At 40.2% G+C, this 27,055-nt stretch overlaps 1 protein-coding gene across 2 annotated transcripts; it reads right to left on the bottom strand.

The window, feature by feature from the left end:
- Positions 1 to 1,938: 1,938 nt before the first annotated feature.
- arrdc2 (arrestin domain containing 2) lies at positions 1,939 to 25,311 on the bottom strand. 2 transcript variants are annotated; one of them, XM_061738833.1, is made up of 8 exons: positions 25,219 to 25,311; positions 23,172 to 23,426; positions 5,714 to 5,931; positions 5,526 to 5,628; positions 4,450 to 4,706; positions 4,205 to 4,367; positions 3,242 to 3,402; positions 1,939 to 3,149 (listed from the first exon to the last, which is right to left on the bottom strand). In XM_061738833.1, exons 2-8 carry the CDS (start codon positions 23,422 to 23,424, stop codon positions 3,096 to 3,098), a joined length of 1,209 nt encoding a protein of 402 aa, XP_061594817.1. In that variant the 5' UTR covers positions 23,425 to 23,426; positions 25,219 to 25,311; the 3' UTR covers positions 1,939 to 3,095. The 2 variants fall into 2 exon arrangements, with proteins under 2 accessions (XP_061594817.1, XP_061594816.1); XM_061738832.1 differs by lacking the exons at positions 23,172 to 23,426; positions 25,219 to 25,311 and adding an exon at positions 7,467 to 7,864.
- Positions 25,312 to 27,055: the final 1,744 nt, after the last annotated feature.

Raw genomic sequence — 27,055 nt, forward strand, 5'->3', positions numbered from 1 at the left:
ACGGCCTCAGAAACGCTCAGAACCTGAAGCGCTCGTTTGACAACCCACGGTTTCACCGGAGGTTTCAAAACCTTCAAAAGCGTCACCAGGGCGACGGCCCGAGGCTTCCAATCCAGACGTACAGGAACACGACACGCCGTGAAAACAACACGGACGAGAGAGCCTCAGAAATCTCCGACCGCTCGTTGGTTTCCGCCGTATTCTGCTTTTATCTCGAAAAGAGGGAGATAACAAGCCGAAGATGGATGCGACAAGCAGCTTTATAGTGAAATAATGTTCCACATGTGAGCTCTTTAACCTCCCACCACATCTCTCCCTGCAGCTTTTACCACCCGGCCTTGTTTTCATCCGGGCTCCAGCGACTGTGGTGAAATCCAGACTTCTGTTGCATTTGTTTCTTTTCTTGTAAACACGTATTTCAACTCTGCGAGCGCTGAGTCACTGAGTCTTTCTGAGGCCTGAGTGAGGACATGCCGTGTAAACGCAGGCTGTGACAACAGCAGATTACCTCACAGCGTTCAAGCCGGTCCTGGTTACTCATCTCACACGTATCAGGCCGTGATTTATTATTATTATTAAATATTAAGTGCAAGGGTGCAGTTTCTGCTCCCTCCGTTACTCATTAGAACAAATGTTCAATCAAAACATGCCATATTTGGCACGATTCTATCGTTTGTTCTTATTGTGATTTTACTTTAATCACATTTTCAAATGCAATGAAAAATACAAGGACATAATGGCAGAGGTGTCAAGTAACGAAGTACAAATACTTGGTTACCTTACTTAAGTAGAAATTTTGGTTATCTATACTTCACTGGAGTAATTATTTTTCAGACGACTTTTTACTTTTACTCCTTACATTTTCACGCAATTATCTGTACTTTTTACTCCTTACATTTTAAAAACAGCCTCGTTACTCTATTTCATTTCGGCCTTTAAAAAAAAACTATCCAGTTAAATTGCTCCATCCGGATAGAGTGAATTTGGTTGTGGTTGTTTCAGATGTTCTTGTCCAGTTTTGTTCTTACATCCGTTCCCTCAGATTCCTGCAACTAAACTTGGATGTACATTCCAATAAAGGTTAGGATAAATGATAACATGCCTCTGAAGTTTGACTTTTTGCACCATTACAATACTTATAAGCAACTAGTCATCATATCTCCTGCTCTCTGAAACACATGTTAATGCTCAATAGTACACATATATGGTTCTTTAATATATTTGCATTATACTAAGATACATTCATTTTCAATGGCTTTTGTCCTTAATGGCTTTTTTCCCCCCTTACTTTTATACTTTAAGTAGTTTTGAAACCAGTACTTTTATACTTTTACTTGAGTAAAAAACTTGAGTTGATACTTCAACTTCTGCAGGAGTATTTATAAACTCTAGTATCTATACTTCTACCTGAGTAATTAATGTGAATACTTTTGACACCTCTGCATAACGGCAGCTTTACTTGTTCCCCCCAAAGTAGAAACGGTTTCTGTCAATTTTTATCCGACCGACCGTCGTCCTACTTCGCCTTTTCCTGAATAAACTCCCGAGGACTTCCTCGGCCGAGATCTGAGCCGTCTTCAAAGCTTTACGCACCAATTTGTACTCTATAATTCAGAGCTGCATGTTTGTTCAAATGCATTTACACGCTGGAGAACGACAACAAAAACAAAACCCTGAATCCGGGTCGAGTGTCCATGTAAACAAAGTACATTCTGTATGAAAAGGGACACTGGAAGACGTCCAAAAACCAGCTGACTCCGGAGTTTTTTAGCAAGCCCTGCATTTCCAGAGTCACGTGCTCGACCCCGGTCTGTAATTATCATTGAGTGCAGCTCATGTTGAACATGATGTGCTAAACAGCCGTCCTCTATTAACCTGAACTAAATGTACAACTTACGTACTCGTCAGGGGTTTAAAGAAGCACTGAAAGCAAACATCATCTTTTTGGTTTTTTTTAATAGGAAAAAGACAATTACAAAACTTTGGCATCAACAACAACTGCATTTGTATAAAAATACATTTCTCATCTGTATACTCAGTGCGCGCCAGTCAAGTTGCACATCTGACCCTGAACTGAAACTCCTGAAAAAGTTGTGGTTTTTTTGTGTTTTTTTTTGGAAGCTGAGGAGAGAAAACGGTCCTCGAGTCAGTTTTTTTGGAATGTTTGCCGTCGCTAGGCAACGGCGGCGTTTCCAGCTCGCGGCTCGACCTCCCGAAACGAGGAGGAGCCGCCGAGCCGTGTGGCTCCGAGGTCTTTAGTTTAGCAGCTGGGAGCGCTCGTCTGCAAGCGGCTGCCCCCTTTTTTCTTCTTCTTCACAATAAAAACGTCACACCTCAGAGCCTCCAACCTGCGGTAACACAAAACTCAAAACACTTGCTCCGTTTCTCTTCTCTCAGGACACATTCAGCTCCGTCCGACTTCTCTAAAACTCTCATGAAACCTCCAACTGCTGAGGCACTTTTTCTTTTTTGTCCCTTTGACATAATCGCTAACTGCATGCATGAAACACATCTGCGTGTTCTGGTCGGACTTCCCGCTCCGACGTCATGCGCTTTCGTTGCAGTGTGAGCTCAACGGCAAGATCCAACACGTCGAGTCACACGTTGCATAAGCGTAGATGCTTGACGTCTGCCGCCGTGCGCGGCAGAGGCCTCAGGAAAATTGCACTTCTGTGTTTCTGTGTTGCTTCCGAGCGCTTCGCTTCGGCTCAACGCCGGGCGCCAGGGCGACTCGCCGCCCTGGTGAATGTCAAGTGATCTCAACCCCTGAAATCTCAATAAAATCTCTTGATTGGGAGGCGTTTTGCTGCCCCGCGTCACTCGGGGCGGTTGAAAAATCACTCGGGGAGGACAGGAAGTGATGCGGAGAAGCTGCTTCCCCTCGCAGCGCGACGGGGGAAACGTCCACTTTTACAGCCGCTCTGCAGAAACGTTCACTTCCTGTGAGCTCCGGGGTCCCGGCCTCCGGGAGGCACGAGGGTCCATCTCCCTCCGGGGAAGGGGGGGGTCGTTCACCAGAGAGGAGGAATCCAGGAGAAGACAAATCTCTTGATTCGTTAGGTAACTAAGCTGCTTGTTGCTCAGGCAGGAATGGTTCAACACGTCATGCAGCGAGGTCTCATGTTGAGGGGCTGAGGGTTGGGGTCCACCTGCGGCGGGAAAAACAGCATCGTTAGGAAATCAGTTCCACCTGACTCCTGCACCGCACCGATGTGTTTTTATCTAGTCACAGTTCTCTCACCTCGCTGTAGACCGGCGGAGGCCGGAAGCGGAACTCCTGGACGAAGGCCCGGAGCGGCTGCTCCTGGATGCCGCTCAGGTCCTCGGCCGGCCGCAGCTCCACCGCGTGGTGGCGCTGCTCCGCCTCCTCCTCCGTCACCACGGAGCTGTAGTCTGGAGGAGCTGCGGGGAGAGAGGCGCATTAATCCTCTGCTGCGACATCTCAGAACACAGAGCTGCTGAGTCATTCAAACGCTGTAAAAGCTGTGTAACAGTTCCTGCTCCTTCCTAGACAACCGCCCCCCCCTCGATTTTCCGATTCTAAATCGATTCTCATTAATTCCTAAAAATTGATTTGTATATGTCTAAAGATCGATTTTTTTCATCATTACATTACAACTTTTGGTATTTTTTTGTTTATGCCCAAAAAAGGAATGTTTTGTTGGACACGAGAATAACTGGTGCCATGTTTTTGCCTTTAAATATGTTTAAAAAGGTATGAAAACATTAAAGTTTTCAGTTATAATTGCATAAATTGTCTATGTTTCATTACTTTATATATTGTCTAGGGGTTAAATTTGCATAAAATGCTAAAAACCAAATTTTCAAAAATTAAAAACTGAAAAAAATGGGGAAAAAAAATTGCATAAATTGTCTACATTTCATTACTTTATATATTGTCTTGGAGTTATATTTGCAGAAAATGCTAAAAACCAAATTTTCAAAAATTAAAAACTGAAAAAAACCCAGAATGTGTTAAAAAAATAGAAGCTAATGCATACGGCCCTATGTCTGTTTGCTGCCCTGGATCTTTCTGAAAGATGTTTCTGAATTGTATCAGTATTCTGGGAGGTAATTGGTCCTTACAGCCTCATTAACTGCCAATACTTGCTGTTTAATCTCAATATAATACTAGTATTAATATGTTGCATAACTACACAGTCTTATAATTCATGCAACAGCTGAAACAGTTTTAATAACTTACGTTCCGGCTGCTCAGGGATGGCCATGCGCATCCACTCCACGTTGACGCTGTACTGGCTGCTGATGCTGGACGTCCTGCTGCCGAAGGGATGCAGCGGGATGGTGCCGATGACCAGCGGCAGCTCCAGGCACAGCTTGGACGTCCCGGGAACGTCGACGCAGACCTAGCAGGGAGAGGACACTCGTTAGCCTCGGCCGGTCCCGGCAGCGTCGTGCACCGTGATCCGTGCAAGTAACCTAGCTCACCTTCAGCATGTACTCCACTTTGATGATGCGGCACTGCAGGATGGACGGCCCCACCGGCGGGATCTTGAGGGCGCGGCCGTGCCACGAGCTGCTGCAGCGCGGGCTCACGATGTCGCCGCACAGCGTGGCCACCACCGAGTGCTTCTGCTTCATGGTGCCGCGGGCGATGAACGTCTGCGTCTGGGTGATGAAGGCTTTCGGCACGATGGACCTGGAGGTGGAGTTGTCGAACTCGGCGAATACGGGGATCACCTCGCCTGCAGAGGGACGGGAGCAAAGTGCGTTACAATCTGCAGACTAGGCCTGTGTTGAAAAGAATTATTTTCCGATTCTAGATCGATTCTCGTATTAATTCCTTGAAAAATCAATTAATATTTCTTAAGATCTTTTTTTCTTTGTTTTTTTTCCATCATTAAATTATTAATAATAATAATAATAATAATAATAATGAATTTAATGTATAATGCACTTTCCATTTGGTAAATCTCAAAGTGCTACATAAAAAAGGTAAAAAGAGTCATATATATATAAAAAAATTACATATTACAACTTTTTTCGTATTTTTTTGGTTATGCCCAAAAAAGGAATGTTTTGTACGACACGATCATAACTAGTGCCATGTTTTTGCCTTTAAATATGTTTAAAAGCTATGAAAATATTAAAGTTTTCAGTTATAATTGCATAAATTATCTATATTTCTTTGCTTTATATACCGTCTTGGGGTTACATTTGCATAAAATGCTAAAAAAAACAAATTCTCATAAATAAAAATGAAACCGATTTCATACGGCACTATCTCTGTTGATAATTCTGATCCACACAATGTTTCTGAAAGCAGTTAAATCAGCATTCTGGGAGCTGATTGGTCCTTACAGCATCATTAGCTACCAAAACTTGCTGTTGAATCTCAATATAATACTAGTATTAATATGTTGCATAACTACACAGTCATATAATCATGCAACAGCTGAATAAAACAGTTTTAATAACACTAACCCAAATCAATATCGGAATCGAATCGGATCGAATTAAAGCGTGATAATTGATTCTGCATATATGCCGGGCCTCAGACTCACCTGGGGTGTAGCCTTTACGGGCGATCTTGGCCGTGACGGACACCTGTCCAAAGTTGCGGTACCAGGCTCGGGCCATCTTGTCTTTCGCTCCGGCCTGCGGCGCCTGGAGGTCGTAAAAAACAACATTTCAGACACCGGGAAACCCGAGCGGCTGCTGCGTGAAGGAGCTGGCGGGGAGAGCTACGCACCAGCAGGGCCGGCGTGTTGATGTCGATGGGCTCGATCACCGTGAACTCCTTCTTGATCTTCCTGACGGTGGCCCACGGCCGGTGCAGCTTGACCTTGACCCAGTAGCGGATGCTGCCGTGCTTCCCCTCGAAGGAGGTGACCAGCGTCTCCTCCGGGAGCTGGAAGCTGAAGGGGAACTCGTGTCTGCCGGCAGGAAGGACGGTCGCCTCGCCGCTGTCTGGAGGAGGGAGAGGATGGACACTTAGCGCACAGGTCCTTTTCATTCGGGAGCAAAGTGGAAATCAGTCACTAAATAACTAGCTTCTTTCTCCTAGTATCACATGGCTGACAGCCAGTTTTATTATAAGCCATAAATTCAAGAAGCAGCGAGTTCCTGAAGAGTAAAACTAGAAATCCTTTTCCTTTGGAAAGATTCATAAATACAATCAGCCTCCGGGACTCTTGCAGGAGCAGAACTGTCTCCTTCTTTCTCTCCGATCACATGGTGTCTGTTTTTGCTTGGAGAGGCGTTTCCTTCTCCGCTGTGCTGACTGGGAACATGTTTTCCTGCAGCTATGTTACACAGTCCTCCACCTCCACCCCCCCACCCATCGTCTCACTGTTGCTGAACAGGTCCAGGAACACGTGTTTGTGTTTAACAGACTTGTTTTGTTAAGTGGATGCTTCAATTTAAAAAAAAAAAAAAAAAGTATATACATATATCATCATGGATGAAGTGGGCTGCAATTAGTTTATTTTGTTCTTATTGAAAAGACAAAACACATTGAAACAGTATAAAAAATGTTTTTCCTGCAGAAGACGAAACTGAACTCAGCAGGAAAACAACTTAAAACTGACAGGGAGTTTCCTGTCTGCCCGTTAAAACCCAAGCAGCTTTGTGGCCGGTGGATGAAGCCCCGGGGCCCCGAACCCCAGGGGCCCGGGACTCCCTCACACTGCAGAGCAGCAAAACAACCCAGGACCTGCTCTGAATGAGGACAAGTCAGGACTGCCCTCTCCTCCAGCAGATGTTTTCACAATGAAGAGGCAGCTGCACAAGCCCTTTCCATCTCTCACCAGAAGTTATCTTTCACTTCACTTCTTCAAGCAAGAAAAATGCAAAAAAACAACCATGTGCCTTTAAAATAAATCAATTTTATAAATAAATAAATGAATTTTGACTAGTTTCATTCAAATTGCTAAAAAAAAAAAAGAAAAGGGATCAGCCATTTTTTGCGTATAAATGTAGAAATAAGTCCACAAATGCCATACCATAACCAAGAACCACTTCTTCAAGCAAGAAAATGCAAAAAACAACCATGTGCCTTAAAAATAAATCCAATTTGACTTTAGTTTCATTCAAATTGCTAAAAAATAGAAAAGGGATCACCCATTTTTTGCATATAAATGTAGAAATAAGTCCACAAATGCCATACCATAACCAAGAACCACTTCTTCAAGCAAGAAAATTCAAAAAACAACCATGTGCCTTAAAAATAAATCCAATTTGACTTTAGTTTCATTCAAATTGCTAAAAAAAAGAAAAGGGATCAGCCATTTTTTGCATATAAATGTAGAAATAAGTCCACAAATGCCATACCATAACCAAGAAAAGGGTAGAAAAACAGGAGCCACATGCAAAAACAAGATCAACGCACATGTCTGGACTTAGTTTACAGAAAACAAGCCTAAAGTTGCCTCACAGAGGAGAATAAGTGGCTGTGTGAGCGGCTGGGTGACAGCCGGAGGGGTGCGGGCTGCAGCCTCACTCACCTGCCTGCAGCAGCACCTCTTTGCGGTTCAGGTACTCCACCTCGTCGCTGAAGTTCTGCGTGTACGCCGTGCTGGAGCCGGCGGACCGGGACTCGGTCCAGTGCACCTTAGCGAAGCCCTCGGCGTGAAACTTGAGCGAGCTGATGCGGCTCTTGCCGGACAGCTGCAGCAGCACCCGGCCGGACACCACGTCCCCGCTGCTGAACACCGGCGGACAGTCCAGCTCCGGGGAGTCGAATATGATGTCAAACTTTCTCAAAGTGTCGAAAATCATCCTGATTTCTTTTTTTTTTTTTTTGCTTGCAAGTTGCTTGCAGGTCCTCTGAGGTCTCTGTGCTCGGTAGAAGTAGTAGTGCGCTGCAGGGCATGAACCGAGAACCGAGGCTCTTGAACTGGAGAGCATGCGGAGCTGCAGCCCTTTTTGCAGGCTGGGCGGGGGGGCGTGGCCTCAGTTGGGCAGGGGGCGTGGCCTCAGCTGGGCAGGGGGCGTGGCCTCGCCGTTATTATGTAAGGACTCAGGAGATGCGAGGAGGCTGGTCGCTGCTGCGTTCACGGACCGCTCCGCGACACGGACTTTTCAGAATCACAATCAGAATCAGAATCAGCTTTATTGGCCAGGTTCGAACAATGTCCAACAAGGAATTTGACTCCGGTAGTTTCGCTCTCTATGGTGTTAAGGTGTTAAATAAACAAATGAACAATAGACAAAAGTGGAATTTCTATGTACAAAATTATAAACATTTTAAGGTGCAGCAGTTTGAGGTAGTGAGAATAAGTATGACCTATTTACAAGAATTATGCAGAGAATACAAGATAAAAAATTAAATTTGTACAAAGAAATAAAAAGTGAGAGGGTGCAGCAGAGTGAGGCAGCATGAATATTAAAGAGATTTATATATTGCACATGTTTGGTTACTCTGAGACTGTTATCTGTGAGAGTTCATCAGATAATCAGATTCTTCAGAATCACAATCATGTTTATTTGGCCAAGTCGGGTCAAACAAGACGGGGAATTTGACTCTGGTTATTTTCGCTCACTGTACAGTAAATAGGCAGCATGACAGCTCTTATTGACTTATATACAATTTTAAAAAAGTGAAAGGTGCAGCAGTATGAGGTAGACATGGTTATTGAAAGGTGCATTGTTGCAGCATGTGATTGTGGTTGTTATTATAAAACTCCCTTAAACTCTCTTAAACTCACCTAAACTCCCTCAAACTCTCTCAAACTCCCTTAATCTCTCAAACTCTGTCAAACTCCCTTAATCAGAATCAGAATCAGCTTTATTGGCCAAATTTTAACATGCCAGACAGGGACTTTGACTCCGGTTATTTCGCTCACTGTACCCAGATTTAAATAGTAGCAAACTGTAAATGGAAGAATGACAGCTGTTATTAACATATATAAAATAAAAAAAGTGAAAGGTGCAGCAGTATGAGGTAGTCATGGTTATTGAAAGGTGCATTTTTACAGCATGATTGTGATTATTATTATTATTATTATTATTATTATTGCACAGTGATTGATTACTCTGATGAGTAATGAGAGTTCATCAGAGCAACAGCTTGGGGGAAGTCTGGAGGTTTTGTTTTTGTTTTTTACTGTTTAAATCAGTCTTGCTGCTTTTAATGTTGATGTAAAGCACTTTGAATTACCTTGTGTTGAATTGTGCACAAATAAAGATACAAATAAACTTGCCTTGTCTAAATCAGTGATTCTCAACTGGTGGGTCGGGACCTAAAAGGTGGTCGTGGACCAGTCTTTAGTGGGTCGTGGGCCTTTTCCGCAGGTAAAGGGAAAGCTCTCAGGTACGTATTTTGGAATCTTTATGGAACTACTATTTTTTATTTAATGTATTTTGCAGGACAACACCAACTGAATCTGTTAAAAATGATGTTTTGATTGCTACGTCAGTTTTAGAGTCTTGATTCAGTGACTGAATAGCTTTACTAGTGCACTGCTTGTTATACTGTGTATTAACTTAGTGGGTAGTCAGCTAAAGCTAAATATTTCTAAGCTTTTTTGGAACTACTTTTCAGTTAATGCACTTATTTATTTTGCGTCAGTTAAACTAAAGTTTTCATGATTTGGGTCATGGCTTTTCATGGGCCCCAAAGCCAGACCAGTTGATCTAAATTACCAACCATTTAACTTTTAAGTTTCTAGTAGTCGATATAAAACACCTTATATTTCCCAATATTAGAAAAACAAAACAGTGTGTACAAGCTTAAACTTGCACAAGAGAAAGTTGTTAAAAGTGGCTTGAAATCAGCCTTTTAAAGAAATAGTAATTCCTTCATTTTTACAGGTAGTCATTTATTAGTTTACTTGTTTGTAATCAGGCAGACACAACAGCTCCAGACATGTCTGAACAAGTGCTCAGATTAGGCACACATAATGACGTCAGAAAGGAGAATCTGATAACATGTTCAGCGATAACGAAAAAATGAAAATGAAAGTTAAAAAAAATCAACAAAAAAAAACATTACGACACCTGCTCATGTGATAAACACATTTAAATGTTAAAATCATGCTTCCTCGGCTACTTACACCTCTTTTTGGAGTCACTTGTGTGCAGTTTAATTCGGAGTCTCCACATTCCTTAGCCGAGCCTGAAGGCAGCACGATAAACATGCAGACTGGGTGTGGAGCAGCAGAGGAAAACAGGGCCTGCTGATGATTGATGGTTACAGGTTCTTAGAAGAAAACAGGCTCCCTGAGCATGATTCAGTCTGGCAGGGCTTTTCTTTCAGACCAAAGCTGTTTACTCCACAGCCTCCATATTACTATGAACATGCCGTAACGTAGCTCAGGACGGGCCGGCTTACACGTGAAAAACACACAGCCCAGCACTAAAGTATCCAAACAAATCCCCCTCAATTAAAACTACCAGTCCCACACTGAATGAAATGAATGAAACGTTACAGATAAAACAAAAAACTCTGGCTCACTTGAATGAATGGTAACATCTACGTACACTTACTTTAAATGCACTTAAAACAAAGTCCAAGCAAAGCCACTTCTGAGCAAAAACAGTTCCTCAAACCTCTGCTTCTGTCAGTAAAAGTTAACCCATCACTGTTAAATGTCTAAGCTGGGCTCTTCTCCCACTTCTGCACTTTCAGTGCAAAAATCCTGCAGGCAAAACTCAAGTCTCTGTGAAAAACAAAGTTGTTTACTCCTTTGTTCTGTGGGACGGGGATCCGGCTCTCCGGTGCCACCAACTGGCCAGCCGGGCCAAGTGAAGCCGACAGCTGCAGGACCACTGGGATGCTTTTCCCAGTCTGGACTGGGCCAGAGACGCAGGGGCGTCAATTGGGTATGAAGGTATGGCAGCCGCCACACCTTGGCTTCAAGGGAAAATGTAAATTTTTGTTTTTTTAATACATTTATGGAATTACTCTGTGTCTATTTGTATTGATTATTCTATTACTTAATACATATAGAATAACTACAAGTGCAAATCAGAACAACATGATCGGTTTCACTAGTTATTATACACTGCAAAAACTCAAAATCTTAACAAGAATATTTGTCTTATTTCTAGTTAAAATGTCTAATTTTTAGTAAAAAAAAAAAAATCTCATTTCATTTAAGACAAGACTCAAAAACAACCATTTCACCTGTTTCAAGTAGATTTTCACTTAAAATAAGTGGAAAAATCTGCCAGTGGAACAATATTTTCTTGCTTGTAATGAGAAGATAAATCTTGTCCCACTGGCAGATTTTTCTACTTATTTCAAGTGAAAATTTACTTGAAACAGGTGAACATGGTAAAATAACAAGTAATTTTTTTGGTGATGACTCTTTTTGACTAAAAATTAGACATTTTAACTAGAAATAAGACAAATATTCCTTTTTTTTTAGTTTTTGCAGTGAGCGAGACTGCATTTGAAAAAGTTCCAATTTTCTTGACCACACAGATAATCTACATAGCAGACTTCTGTGATGAGTATTTGCTGGACGTGTTGATTGATACTCTAGTTAAGTTCTGTGACTCGTAACCTTGCCATACCTTAGCTTTGACTGAATTGACGCCACTGCAGAGTCGGCTTGCAGGAGTAGTTTAGTTTAGTTTTAGTTTAGTTTAGTTTAGTTATTTAGCAATATAAGACAAATATGAACAAAAAAATTAAAAACAATGAAATAACATGCAAGGAAAGGAAGAAGCCTGGTGGCTTCTATAGAATCCTTTCCATATATGAATAAAAAACAAAACAAAGCTACACAAGGGAGAGTAAAAAAAACAAAAAAAACAAAAAAAACACAAAAAAATGTAACTCAGATTAAATAATAAACACTACAAAGATGAAACAATAAGAAAGTTCTTTAAATGTTTTTTGAATATTGGCAAGGATGGTGATGATTTCAGAGATTTATTGAGTGAATACCACAAGTACGGGCCTCTGTAAGTGATGAAAGATTGATGTTTCCATGTTCTACAAAACGGTAAATTAAAATCATCTTTGTGCCTTGTGACATAAGAATGAATATCGGAATTAACACAAAAGAAATTATGAAAAGAAGAAGGAAAATCTTGTATACAATTTTTAAATTTGAACATAAATAAACATGTTTTAAAAATGTTCATTTTATTGACGGATAATAATGAATAATTAATGAAAAGGGGAGCAGACGGCTCATATCTGTTTGCGTGTGATATCATTCTGAGAAACCTTTTTTGAATAATCAATAATTTATTAATATATGTTGGATGTGTCGAAACTGAGTAAAACTCAGAAATGGTAGAAAAGGTTTGGTTCAAACCAGTTTTTCCACAACAGTTCCTCCCAAATAGAAAAAGTGTATTGTAGCCTCACAGCATCATCAGTTTGTCCCAAGGATCGCTGTGTTATTCTTTTCGAATCTGAGATTTTAACATTTTTCAATACCAGTGACTGAGTTTGCATTAATTTGTTTGTGTTTGCTTGAAACTTGCAGAGTTTGGTTTGGGCTGAAAACAGCAGGATCCGTGTGACACCTGCTGGTGATAGCGAGCAGTAGCTCGGCCCCCGGAGCTCCCTTGCACAACGCAGATAAGAGCATGTACAGATAAAACGTGCCATAACAACCCTGTCTGTGCAGACTCGTCTGCATGTTTACCCCAATTAGGAGCGCGTGTGTGTGTATGTGTGTGTGTATGTCTGTGTGTGTGGTGGGGATTTAACACTGCTGCAGACTGAAGTACTGAAGTAATATTTAGGCATTTAAGCAGAGGTGTCAAAAGTATTCACATTCATTACTCAGGTAGAAGTATAGATACTAGAGTGTAAAAATACTCCTGTAGAAGTTGAAGTATCAACTCAAGTGTTTTACTCAAGTAAAAGTATAAAAGTACTGGTTTCAAAACTACTTAAAGTATAAAAGTAAAAGTAATGTAAGGGGGAAAAAGCCATTAAGGACAAAAGCCATTGTAAATGAATGCATCTTAGTATAATGCAAACATATTAAAGAAGCATATATGTGTACTATTGAGCATTAACATGTGTTTTAGAGAGCAGGAGATATGATGACTAGTTGCCTATAAGTATTGTAATGGTGCAAAAAGTCAAACTTCAGAGGCATGTTATCATTTATCCTAACCTTTATTGGAATGTACATCCAAGTTTAGTTGCAGGAATCTGAGGGAACGGATGCAAGAACAAAACTGGACAAGAACATCTGAAACAACCACAACCAAATTCACTCTATCCGGATGGAGCAATTTAACTGGATAGTTTTTTTTTAAAGGCCGAAATGAAAGAGAGTAACGAGGCTGTTTTTAAAATGTTAGGAGTAAAAAGTACAAATAATTGTGTGAAAATGTAAGGAGTAAAAGTAAAAAGTCGTCTGAAAAATAATTACTCCAGTGAAGTATAGATAACCAAAATTTCTACTTAAGTAAGGTAACAAAGTATTTGTACTTTGTTACTTGACACCTCTGCATTTAAGGTACTATAACATGAAACATTAAAACTATAAACCTGCCCAATGCAGACAAAAAAGTGTGGTTCTTCTCTGGGGCTTTGGTAGAAACCTTGTTTATGGATAGCCACTTCTGGAGCTAATCCTAAACAAAAGTTACATTCTTAAAACTAAAAAATGTATCTGCTCTTAAAAATAACAGAAAAGAACAAATGATGTTCTGTACATAAGAGGAAAAAGAAAAAAATGGTAAAAACAGCCAGAATTTAAAGAAAAGGCACAACATAGCAACATGATTGAAGTGCAGCAGCTGTCTGCAGGGGAAAAGGGGGCGGGGCTAAGGAGAGCCATGTGTTTTCAGCCCGTTGCCACGGCGACAGACTGCATTTTTTAAATCATCCCCACCTCCCCTCTCTCTTCCTCCTCCTCTACCCCTCTAATTCTACTACTTTCTGTCCCAAACTAAGCTGAACCCAACATCTGCATCCAACAAATGTTTTTTTACATTTTAATTTACCTCTTGACTTGTATTTGCCAATGTGTAAAAGTTTTTTTTTAATTCAAGATCTTTTTATTAAAATTTTCACAAAGTAAAAAAGGTGAAATGCTGCATGTCAATTACAAACATTTTGATTAGGCATGGGCATGTTAATCATAGCATACACCAGTGTACAGAATATAAAAAACAATTAAACAGTATGAAAAAATATAAAATAGTAACAAAAACAAACTACAGACCAAACTAATCCCTCCCATGTCACTGCCAGATTACTAATCACAATATGAGGTCACTCTAACATCAAAAGCCTGCACTAGGAATATAAAAGGAATATGAAGTATAGTTCACAGGGTCTGGAATGCTTCTAGAAAAGGTCCCCACACTTTCTGGAACTTATTTGATTGCTGAAGCGAGTATCTAATTTTCTCCAGTTTTAAGCAGGACATGATGTCTTCCAGCCATTGCGCACGAGTAGGAGGGAAGGGATCCTTCCACCTGAACAGAATTGCCCGACGAGCCAAAAGGGAGGCAAAAGACAAAGTGTGCCCCTGTGCAGTGGTTAACTTCCTTCCTCCCTCCATGACCCCAAACAGGGCAGTCAGTGGGTTTGGTTCTAATCTGATTTTAAGCACCAGAGAGAGAGTATGAAATACTTCCATCCAGTACTTGTTTAGACATGGGCAGGACCAGTACATGTGGATGAGAGAGGCTTCTGCTACTTTACATCTTACACAGTATGGACTAATATCTGGGTACATGGAGGATAACTTTGCTTTGGAAATATGAGCCCTGTGTACCACTTTAAACTGAATTAAGCAGTGACGTGCGCACAGGGAGGTTGTATTAACCAGTTTGAGTATGGACTCCCAGGTATCCTCTGATAAGGGAAGCCCTAAGTCCTGCTCCCATGCTGCTTTGAGTTTATCTGTAGGGGCACTCTTAAGATCCAGCAACATGCCATAGAAAGACGAAATGAGCCCCTTTTTGAATGGGTCTGTGGCAAGAACTTTGTCAACTGTGGTCGAGCCTATCGATGCACCAGGGCTGGCTGTCTGGGAAAGAACAAAATGTCTAGCCTGAAGATACCTAAAGAAATGTGATTTTGGAAGGCTGAATTTACTACTTAACTGCTCAAAAGATGCCACGGTGCCGTCTATGAACATATCTCTGAAACGAATCATACCCCTCCTGTGCCATTCCTGGAAGGTGGGGTCCTCAAGGGATGGTTTGAAAGAGTGATTTGATGCAATGGGGCTAAGAAGAGAGAAGCTGTGAAAACCAAAAAACTTCCTAAATTGGGCCCAAATTCTAAGAGAATGTTTAACCACTGGGTTTTTGATTGATTTAAGTGAAGGAAGTGGAAGTGAGGAGCCGAGTAGGGCAGGAATTGACAGGTCATCAGTTGGATGTAACTCCATCGCCACCCAGTCAGGGCGGTCAGCACCGTCGCAGTAGAAGGACCAGAATGCAAGGCAGCGCAGGTTAGCAGCCCAATAATAATAACGAAAGTTTGGGAGGGCCAGACCACCTGCAGACTTAATTTTTTGAAGGTGAGTTTTGTTCAAACGTGGCCGTTTACCCCGCCATAGGTATGTAGATATAACTGAGTCAAGGGACTGAAAAAAGAACCAGGAATAAAGAGTGGTAAGGTCTGGAAAAGGTACAAAAATTTAGGTAAAATGGTCATTTTAACTGAATTGATGCGACCCACAAGAGACATTGACAGGGGTGACCATTGTGTAAGGGTTTGTTTGGTCTCATTTAACAATGAGATAAGATTCTCTTGGAGCAGGTCTTTGTGTTTCCTTGTCACAGATATGCCTAAATAGGAGAATTTGTCATTTGCGATTTTAAAGGGAAAATTGGAAAGGTCTAAAGCATGCGATTCGAGATTGGTAGGGAAAAGCTCACTTTTGCTGAGATTCAGTTTATAGCCTGAGAGTTTCCCAAACTGACTGAGAAGTGACAGCGCAGGGGGTAATGAGGCCAGAGGGTGAGAGATGAAAAGCAAGAGGTCATCGGCATAAAGCGAGACCTTATGTTCCCTGCCACCTCTCCAGATACCGGACACATCCTCACAAGATCGGAGCGCTGTGGCAAGCGGTTCGATAGCCATGTCAAAAAGCATGGGACTAAGGGGGCACCCCTGACGGGTTCCACGATGCAGATTAAATGGTTTTGACCGTTGAGAGTTAGTACGAATTGAGGCTGTTGGGTGTAAATAGAGAAGTTTAATCCACAGAGCAAAATTCGGACCAAAACCAAACCTGTCCAGCACAGCAAAGAGATAATCCCATTGGACGCGATCAAATGCTTTCTCCGCATCCAGAGAGACAACGCATTCAGGGATAGCCTCAGAGGCAGAGTAGATAATATTGAACAGTCGCCTTGTGTTGAAGTAAGACTGCCTACCTTTAATGAAGCCAGTTTGGTCTTCAGATATAATTGTGGGGAGGGCATTCTCCAGCCTATGGGCTAGGACTTTAGCTAGGATTTTAGCATCTGTGTTTAAGAGGGAGATGGGCCTGTAGGAGGCGCATTCAGTAGGATCCTTCCCTTTTTTAGCTATGAGGGTGATGCAGGCCTCCGAAAAAGAAGGAGGGAGGGAACCGTGGCTGAAGGATTCTGAAAGAACTGTAGATAGCAGTGGGGAAAGCAGAGTAGAAAATTTCTTTAGAAATTCCGCCGGGAAGCCATCAGGGCCAGGACATTTACCCGACTGCAGTGAAGAAATGGCTTGAGTAATTTCCATCAGGGATATCGGTTCTTCTAATGTCTTCCTTAGATCTGGTGAAAGACTGGGAATACTAAGACTATTTAAAAAGTCCGCAATCTCATCTCGATCAGTCTGAGATTCCGAGGTGTATAGCTGGGTATAAAAGTCCCTGAATGCTTCATTTATGAGTAAGTGGTCTGTAGTTACATGGCCATTTGGTAATCGAATCTTAGAAATATTTTGTTTAGCCTTAGAGCCTTTAAGTTGGTTGGCTAATAATTTGTCAGATTTGTCTCCATAAACATAAAACCTGGTTTTACTTTTCAGAAGTGACTGTTCAATTGGGTGAGTGGTAAGCAGGTCAAATTTAGTTTTAAGTTCTAGCCGCTTTTTGTAAAGATCTGGGGATTTAGTCCGAGAATATTCTTCATCAACCTCTTTGATTTGGCGGGCAAGGTCTGATCGCTCCCTATAAGATTTTTGCCTCATCCTAGCAGTGTAGGATATAATCTGTCCCCGGAGATAAGCCTTGAGGGAGTCCCAGACAGTTAGACTAGACATTCCTGGAGTCATATTCGTGGATAGGAAAAAGGCTATTTCCGTTTCCATAGATTTAACAAAATTTGTGTCCGACAGCAGAGTTGAATTGAATCGCCACTGTCTGTCTCTCTGAGGTAGGTCAGGAAGGGACATGGTTAGAACCACAGGAGCGTGGTCGGAAATGACAATGCTCTGATAAGCACAGGAATGAACCAGGGGAATCAGTTGATTATCAATAAAAAAATAATCAATCCTCGAGTATGTGTGGTGCACTTGTGAGAAAAAGGAGTATTCTCTGTCACATGGATGTAAAGAACGCCACACATCACAAACACCGTAGTCAGAAAGGAACGCCTGAATAAGACGGGCTGACTTACTTGCTGTGCCGGGGTTGGTAGAGGATCGGTCTAAGACTGGGTCGAGCCAGCAATTAAAATCACCACCCAGTATGAGAGAATATGTATTAAGGTCAGGGAGCAGTGAAAACAGTCGTTCAAAAAAGACTGCATCATCTGAATTAGGGGCATAAACGTTCACAAGTACGACCAATGTATTGAATAATTTCCCAGAGACGATCACGTATCGACCAAACTTGTCAGAAATCACATTGTGCTGCTCAAATGAAACATCCTGACTGATCAGAACTGAAACTCCTCGGGCCTTAGCTTGAAAGGAGGAGTGAAATCTCTGCCCTGACCACCTTGGGAACAGGCGGCTATTATCAGAACTGCGAATATGAGTTTCTTGTAGAAAGGCTATTTCTGTTTTAAGGTGTTTTAGATGTGAGAAGATCCTCTTCCTTTTAACAGGGTGATTCAGACCCTTAACATTCCAGCTCACCAACTTCAAGTATCTACTCATAATATCTAAGAAGAAAAATTAGGTGTGCACAATGACCTAGGCAGAAAAAAAGAAAACGGAAAGGAGGTTGAATGTGACCCACATTAAGTAATGAGTTGAAAAGAGTTAATGCAAAGTTTCTGGCAGTGACATATCCCCCCGACCCACCCCCCCCCAACTAAGACAGCTGCTATAGAAAAATAAAAAAAAAGCAGCAAGCTCTTCAAAACAAACAAAGTGCAATAACGCATCTTCCAATCCTACACACTAATAGCTTTTGCTCCCGTATCATGGGTGTATACATATCAGCACCTTAAAACGTGTAGATATAAATAAAAAAAAGAAATACCCTCTCAAATCTTGACCTGGAAGTCCCGATATGAGCCCAGAAATATTTGTACAAAAATATAAAATATAAAACGTCCGACTTAAGCAGCGTAAAAGTAAGGTTAACAGCTTACAATTATTACAAAACTTATAGGTAAATCGGAAAAGCTTTTTTTTTTTTTTTTTTTTTTTTTCTCTCCCTCTTCACCACTTATTTTCCCCCTTCCCTCAAATAGCCAAAAAGAACTGCAAATTAATAATATTTGCAAAAGGGCAGTCAAACTAACAACAGAGAAAATACTGGTTGTCGCGGGGTTACTCACCCTCCCCTCAGGAATAATGTGAACTCACCCTCCCCTCAGGAATAATGTGACTCACGTAAAAAAAAAGAGAGAGAAAAAAAAAGTCAGTCCGTGAGCGTCAGTGAGCCGCACCGGGCTGCAGGCGGAGCCGTGACAGCCTCCAACGGTCCCGTTACGGCGGGTTTGAAGTTTTGCTGCGACTCGTGATGAATTTGCGCGCCTCATCCACGGAGCCGATCCACTTCCTGGCCCCCCCGGACAGCGTGAGCCGGAGCCGGGCGGGGAAGAGCAGAGCCGGCCTCAGACCCAGCTGGTAGAGCTCCGACATGACTCCGCTGTATTCCGCTCGTTGGCTGGCAACTTCGGGGCTGTAATCCTCCACTATCCGGATGGGGTGGCCGCGATATTCCACCTTTCCTCTCCGGCGCGCCTCCCTGATGAGGATATCTTTCGTCTGGTACCGGTGAAGGCGGAGGATGACCGGACGCGGTCTCTGTCCCGGGGCCGGCTTGGCGGCGAGCGAGCGGTGCGCTCTGTCTATCTCCGGCGGTGACGGCAGCGTATCGTTCCCGAACACCTCACACAGCAGCTTGGAGAAGAAAGCCGTTGGAGACGCGCTCTCGGTAGACTCCGGTAAGCCCAGGATACGGATGTTCTGCCTTCTGCTTCGGCTTTCCAAATCCACCACCTTAGCCTTCAGCCGAGCATTATCATCCCGTAGAGTCGAGCAGATGCCTTCAAGGTCCGTAACTCGCTGGCTGAGGTCTTCTGTGGCGAGTTCAAGGGACGAAACCCGTTGGCCATGGTCCTCGACCGCGAGCCGCGTTTGGTCGAGTTTGGAGTCGAGCTGACTGAAAGTATTTTTGAACTCGGCGGCCAGGGCAGCGCGGTGTTCCTCCAGCAACGTGGTAATGGCCGCCAGGGTTAAGACAGCGCCAGCCTCGTCCTTTTTTCCCGACTTGCCGCTCTTCGAAGCCATCTCGGAGGTAAGTGGGCTCGTTCGAGACAAAAAAAAAGAAAAACAGCAACAGGGAATCCCTTTTAAAGGAAAAAGTTTGAAAGTTTGAGGGCTTGGTGGTTTAAAAAGTTTGGCATTTACGGGAGCACTCACGAAACACGTCTACTCCATCTGCTCACCAACCGGAAGCCCCCGCCAATGTGTAAAAGTTAATTTAATAAAAAAAAAAAAAAATCATATATTACGTAACCCTATTCTACCAACGACCAACAAAAATTCAGTCTACAATTATAATCTACTTTGACAGCAGCATCACAATTTCAAAAGTTAGAAATGACTGTTGCAACTCAAAATGTTTAACATTTATTTTATCACAATTGTGGGTCACATGCGTTTAGGAACCAAAATGAGTAGTTAGAAATATTGAATTAATGAAAGTCTGTCATTTATTTTAGCATGAAGAAGTTATGTAAAGTTAAAGCAGCAAGAAAAGTAGTATCAATATGGGTCAAAACCACAGGAAATCACAATCATTAAGTCAGTTTTATTAGCAACGGCACATCGATCAAATCCTTTCATAAAGCACTTCATAGTAGTTTATGGTTTTATGGGTAAAAGACCTACATCTAAATGTTCGATCTGAATTAATTCACTCAATGACATACAAATCATATATGTTTTATGAGTTTCATTATTATTGTTTCATGTATGAAAGTGAATTTAATTGGGAAAAAAAAAAAAAATATATATATATAGGCTATATACTGTATATTACCAAAACCTATTTTACAATTACAATCTACTGACAGCAGTGTCACAATTTCAAAAGTTAGAAATGACTGTTGCAACTCAAAATGTTTAACATTTGTTTTATCACAATTGTGCATTTAAAAACCAAAATGAGTATAGTTGGAAATATTCAATTAATGAAAGTCTGTCATTTATTTTAGCATGAAGTTACCGTATGTAAAGTTAAAGCAGCAAAAAAAGAAACATCAATATGGGTCTAAACCAAAGGAAATCACAATCATTAAGTCAGTTTTATTAGCAACGGCACATGGATCAATTCTTTTCATAAAGCACTCCATAGTAGTTTATGGTTTTATGGGTAAAATAATTACATCTAAATGTTTGATTTTAATTAATTCACTAAATGGACATACAAATCATATGTTTTATGAGTTTTATTAGCCTGTATCAGATTCCAGTGTGAATCAGACGCAGCACTAACGTTGGGGAGGTTTTGGATGAAGGCATTTTCACTTTTATTTCAAAATGTTTGTGTAATGGCAGCTGTATCATTCATTTGCTTCTTTAAATTTATCTTTAAGGCTCTTCACCTTCCTTTGGCGCTGCAGCCTCATTCTCCCATTTCATTTGCTATTTCTTAAAAAACGGAGCGGTCATGGTACAATCCTTCTAGTTTTGCCTGAATTGAAGTATTTCCCCCTATACTAATGAGATCTACCACCTCACTCTCCCTCCACAGACATGCCCCATCACTGTCCTCCCCTTTGTTGGCCTAGTCAAGTTTTTTTTAATTGTACTGTCTGTGTCTCCTCGCCGGGGCATAATTGTGACAAATGTCGATGTACATTGATGTAAAAGTCGCATCAAAACCCGTGTGTTGTTCACACTGCAGCCACATTGGAAAAATTAGAAAATAAACAAAAAAAACAGACCTATTTCTGATTCAGGACCACATGTGGAAGTGGTCTGAATCTGATTTCAAATAAGAAAAAAATACATAAATAAATAAAAATCAGATCTGGGCCACTTTTGCCTGCAGTCTGAAATGGGTGATATTCTCTGATTTCTGATGGAAAAGAGACAGAGTACAAAGAGCTGGAGGACCTCTGATGTGATGCACATAAACAAGACAAAGATGACACTTGTACATTTTAAGAGGAGCAGGAGTAAGTTGAACACCATGTCCATCATAGGAGGAGCAGTGGAGGTGGGGAAGGAGTACAAATACTTGAGTGTTCATCCTGACAACGGACTGGAAATGCAACACACCGATGCCGTCTCCAAGAGACGGAGCAGACTGTACTTCTGAGGTAGCTTAGGTCTCTCGGTTGCACAGCCAAAAAAAAACAAAACACTTGAACAAACTAGTAAAGAAGAGGTGAATGTGATGCTCATGAATTGAAAACAGCAAGGGATCACAATGAGCATCCTCTTTACAAACGCGTCTTCCTGCCCAGTCAGAACAATCTATAATAGCTTGTTACCACAACATAAAACTTAATAGAACTGAATAAAAAGTATGAAAGCCAATACCCTCTTAGGAAAGTGACTACAAAGAACTTTCTCTTTATTTCATTAAGAAAACAAAACAATGTATATCTACAGCTGACTGAGAAAACGTTTATAGATCGACCGGTGTAAGACTTTGAGTCATTTATTATTCAAATTGCTTTCTCTCCAGTGACCACACGAATATCAATTTTGATACCAGTTTTATTACTTAAAAAAAACAGGACAGAATACTGAAACAATCAGTTGATATAAAATGTTACATTTAAAGATAAATGAATACAAATCTCCAGTTCTTGCCTCTTTTCTGGATCTCTAATATAATCAAAGAGGGTTCTGAGACAAGTGTTTCAAAATGTCACTCTCTGAAATACTAGCTTTTTAAAGAAGCTCTAAAACCAGTCTGAAGAGAGGAACTAACTTCACAACATCAAACATGCTCTACAGTTTATATACAAAACTACTATGACCTATATTCATGCCATCCACACTGGAGGAACGTCATTCTTTAGCCTTCAGTAAACCAGTCGTGTCTATTTGGACTTTGCACTCACGGATTTGGGTTTAATGTCAAACATTATGTTATCTGGTAGTTGTATTTGGACCCTCTTCTGGGTTCTCACACAACACATTTAGCTTGAGTGGATTCTTAATTAAAAGACACTGTAGTCTTATAACTCAGCAAAACCACAAAACATTTCCATGGGATACACACCACAACAACTCCTCAAGAACAGTAGGAAATAAAAGCAGAAAAATTATTTTAAAAAAAAGGTTGGGAAACTCCCATTTTACTAGCAAAATACCAGGAGGAAATTATATTATTCTTTATTTGGGCAGAAAAAAAGAAATATTGAATATAAAAAACAGGAAAACAAAAAGCTAGACCAGGGGTCGGCAACCCGCATGTGGCTCTTTAGCGCCGCCCTAGTGGCTCCCTGGAGCTTTTTCGAAAAATGTTTGACCTTTTTTTTTCTTCTTTTTTTTCCCCTTTTTTTTCTTCTTTTCTTCCCTTTTTCCTTCTTATTTTTTCTCTTCTTTTTTTCCCTTTTTTCTCTTTTTTTGTTCCTTTTTAATCTCGACATTTCGACTTTTTTCTCGAAATTTCGACTTTTTTCTCGACATTTCAAATTTTTTCTCGAAGTGCATAATGAAAAAAAAAAAATCTCCCCCCAGTTATAACTAATATAGAAACATGCAGTATGTGTTGTCTTCATTCTAAGGCTTATACAAGAATTTTCATTTTTTGCGGCTCCAGATATATTTGTTTTTTGTGTTTTTGGCTCTTTCAACATTTTGGGTTGCCGACCCCTGATCTAGACCAACATTTATCTGAGTCTTACTTATTTTCACCACTGACCTCGGATCAGATGTTGTCTCTTCCTGAAGTAGGTGAGCTTGGAGGTGTAGTCGTTATAGACAGAGTTCATGCCCCGGTTCTCCAGCCAGTGTGCAGTGGCCACCCCTCTCCCATGAACCTTCATGAACTGCACCCTGACGTCCCTGCGGAGCTCCAGCACCACCCGGCCCGACACCACCTCCCCACAGGTGAAGGCTGCGTCTGCCGGGCCGTCCAGGGCCAGGCTGAAGGACTTGATGGAGCTCGGGGTCATTCCTACAGGTGGAAAGAAAGCCCATTATCACAAATAGAATATAAAAATACAGCCAGGACATTGTATAATTTCATTGTACAAAAACACTAGGTGTTTCCATTAGGCCTGTGTTGAAAAAAATCGATTTCCCAATTCTAAATCGATTCTCATATTAATTCCTAAAAATCAATTCATATGTCTAAAGATCGATTTTTTTTTTTTTTTTTTTTTGGGGGGGGGGGGGGGGGGGGGCGGTTAAATTTTCTTTTGTTTATTTATGTATTATTTTTTTTCATCATTACATTACAACTTTTGGTTATTTTTTTGTTTATCCCCAAAAAAGGAATGTTTTGTTGGACATGAGAATAACTAGTGCCATGTTTTTGCCTTTATATATGTTTAAAGGTATGAAAACATTAAAGTGTTCAGTTATAATTGCATAAATTGTTTATATTTCATTACTTTATACACTGTCTTGGGGTTACATTTGCAAAAAATGCTAAAAACCAAATTCTCAAAAATGAAAAACCAAAATAGACCGATAATGGAACAAATAAAAACGGAATGTGGGAAAAAATAAAACCGATTTCATCCGTCTCTGTTTGCTGCCCTGGATCTGTTTGATAATTCTGACCCACGATGTTTCAGAAAGCAGTTCTATCAGCATTCTGGGAGCTGATTGGTCCTTACAGCATCATTAGCTGCCAATACTTGCTGTTGAATCTCAATATAATACTAGTATTCATATTTTGCATAACTACAGTCATATAATTCATGCAACAACTCAAAAAACAGTTTTAATAACACTAACCCAAATCAATATCGGAATCGAATCAAAACTTGATAATCGATTCTGAATCTTAAGAATCGGAATCGAATCGATTCTTGACATTTGAATCGATCCCCAGCCCTAGTTTCCATTAGTGGCTCAATCCTCACAGCACCTATTTTAACATAAAATTTCATCTTTACAAAGAAACTAACCACATCAGTTAAAAGGCACATTGACGTAATTTATAACACATGTATTATAGTTCAGTGTAACCCCAGCACCAACCTCACTGCACAATAAATCCTTGTATGATAGTTACCAACAACTATATTAAAGAGGGTTGTTTACGTTAATTTATTAACAATAACATACATGCATTTTAGAATATCAGTTAATATTTAACCAACTGATGAAAAAAAAAGTTTCCAATTAGTTACTTTTATAAATAAAAATTATTTTTGATTGAAATTTCTGCTGCAGATTTGTTATGATTGTTTTCCACAGGGTGAGAGAACTGAGCATGCGCAGACAGGCGTTCATTCATGCGTTATAAAAACACCTTTAACTAAATCTTAAGGATAAAGGGGGGGGAAAGCAAGTCTTAAGAGCTCATCACCAGCAAATTGTGAACGCATTTCGTCTGTTTTTGACTAAAATGTTAAGGTTTGAGGCTCATTTACAGTATGCAAATTCATAAATAAAACCAAGAGTGCTCATTTGACCTTATTTTTGTTCAGGGCTTTTATTGCTAGGGTGGGGTTGGGTGGATCCACTTAAAGGTCTGAGGCAAGTCATCTTCTGTGATGTGATAGATAATGTTTTTAAGCACGTTTTATAAATGCATATTCATTTTTTCCCCCGTTTACACTCGTTTTTAGGTCAGTAGAAACAGCAGCAGAAAGCACATGTGAAATCAAAGGCAATTATTTCGACAATATTACATATATTTTCGTTTATATTTCCGTATGGGATCTTTTTTTTTTAAACTGAAAATGTAGTATTAACCCGTTAAACTTAACATGTTCCCCATGTGATCCACTCACCGGCAGGACGAGGGCTACGTGACAGTCTCCACGGAGGGGGGCGCCGTCGTCGCCGGAGGAGCGCTCGCTGTTCCCGGACTGAACTCCAACAGACGCCCCCTCCTTTTAAACGGAGGTTCCTACGGCGGAGACGCTCAGCTGCTCTCCGAGTTCCACCAATCACAGGCAGCGCCTAATTCTGAAGCCCCGCCCATCCCTTTACGTAGGAGGAGGAGGACCGCGTTGATTGGATAAACCGCATGTCAAGTTAACGAGTTAATTATTTTGGATTATACCTAAACATTTGTGTGACATATTGTCGTTTTTGTTTGTTTGTGTAATGTGTAAAGTATGCATATATATATATACATATACATATATATATATATATATATATATATATATATATATATATATATATATATATATATATATATATATATATATATATATATATATATATATATATATATATAGTGCTCGAGTTGTAAAAAGAAACCAGAGGGGATGGTGGATTTTATCATATGGGGACAGATAATTTGTGCTGATTACAAATAATATAATATATTACAAATAATAGCACTGACCAAAACACCTGCAGAAATACTGCACGAATGACATAGCAGCAGTTAAATGCAGCCTTCTGTAAGCTTTAAATATCCACTGGGCTTACATCAAATACATCAAAACACAACAATAAAAAACAGTTTTCTGAACTTATCAATATGACTCTGTCCTTCACAGGATAAGTAAAATGGATCACTGCAAAAACTCAAAATAAGAATATTTGTCCTATTTCTAGTTAAAATGTCTAATTTTAGTAAAAAAAATCTTATTACACTTGAACCAAGACTCATCACTGGAAAAAACAACAATTTCCACCTGTTTCAAGTAGATTTTCACTTGAAATAAGTAGAAAAATCTGCCAGTGGAACAAGATTTTTTTGCTTGTAATGTAATGAGAAGATAAATCTTTTCCCACTGGCAGATTTTTCTACTTATTTCAAGTGAAAATTTACTTGAAACAGGTGAAAATTGCAGTAAAACCACATTAATCATCTATATATGTATATATGTATATATATATATATATATATATATATATATATATATATATATATATATATATATATATATATATATATATATATATATATATATATATGAAATAACAGGGTATTTTATATACAGGTATGAATAAAGCATTTACTCAAAATGATCACAAGATTAATTACATCAGAAATATCAGTCCAAATTGTCTGTGAAATAAAGAACATGCTTAAATGTGAAAGAAGGAATATTAGAGACTTTGTATGTAAGTATGAATATCAAACCAAAATAACATGTATGTGGACAAGTGCAGAACAGATAAACTGTTGTTTCTATTTCAGAGGAACAAAAGACACATGGATCCAAATCCAATTTACATCTTATGCAGAAAATCTCCCACAGGCTACCCAGTATATACCAGAAATAATTTTAAGTAGGTTTCTTTTACTTTAGGTGGAATTGGGTATTTCACATAGAGAGAAAAATATTTCTTTTTAAAGGCATTATCTAGATCTTGTCTTTTAATATTGGCATTAAAATTACAAAATATCTTTTGTTTAAGCCATGATTTATCAAAACATTGCTAAGTCCTTGCTGTTTACAAATGATGCCTATCCTTTGCCATATTGGTTTTTATCACGGTTTCTTTATTTTATTTTTTATTTTTGTATTATTATTACTATTATTATTATCTACAAAAGCTTCTCACTTTACGGTCTGTTCTGAAAACGGTGAATTTGTCAAACTTACTTCCCTGACTTGTTTTGTACATTATACATGGTTTTTCTAATAAAGAAGAAGAAGAAAA

This window comes from Cololabis saira, chromosome 13, assembly GCF_033807715.1.
Source record: "Cololabis saira isolate AMF1-May2022 chromosome 13, fColSai1.1, whole genome shotgun sequence".
Taxonomy (NCBI): Eukaryota; Metazoa; Chordata; class Actinopteri; order Beloniformes; family Belonidae; genus Cololabis; species Cololabis saira.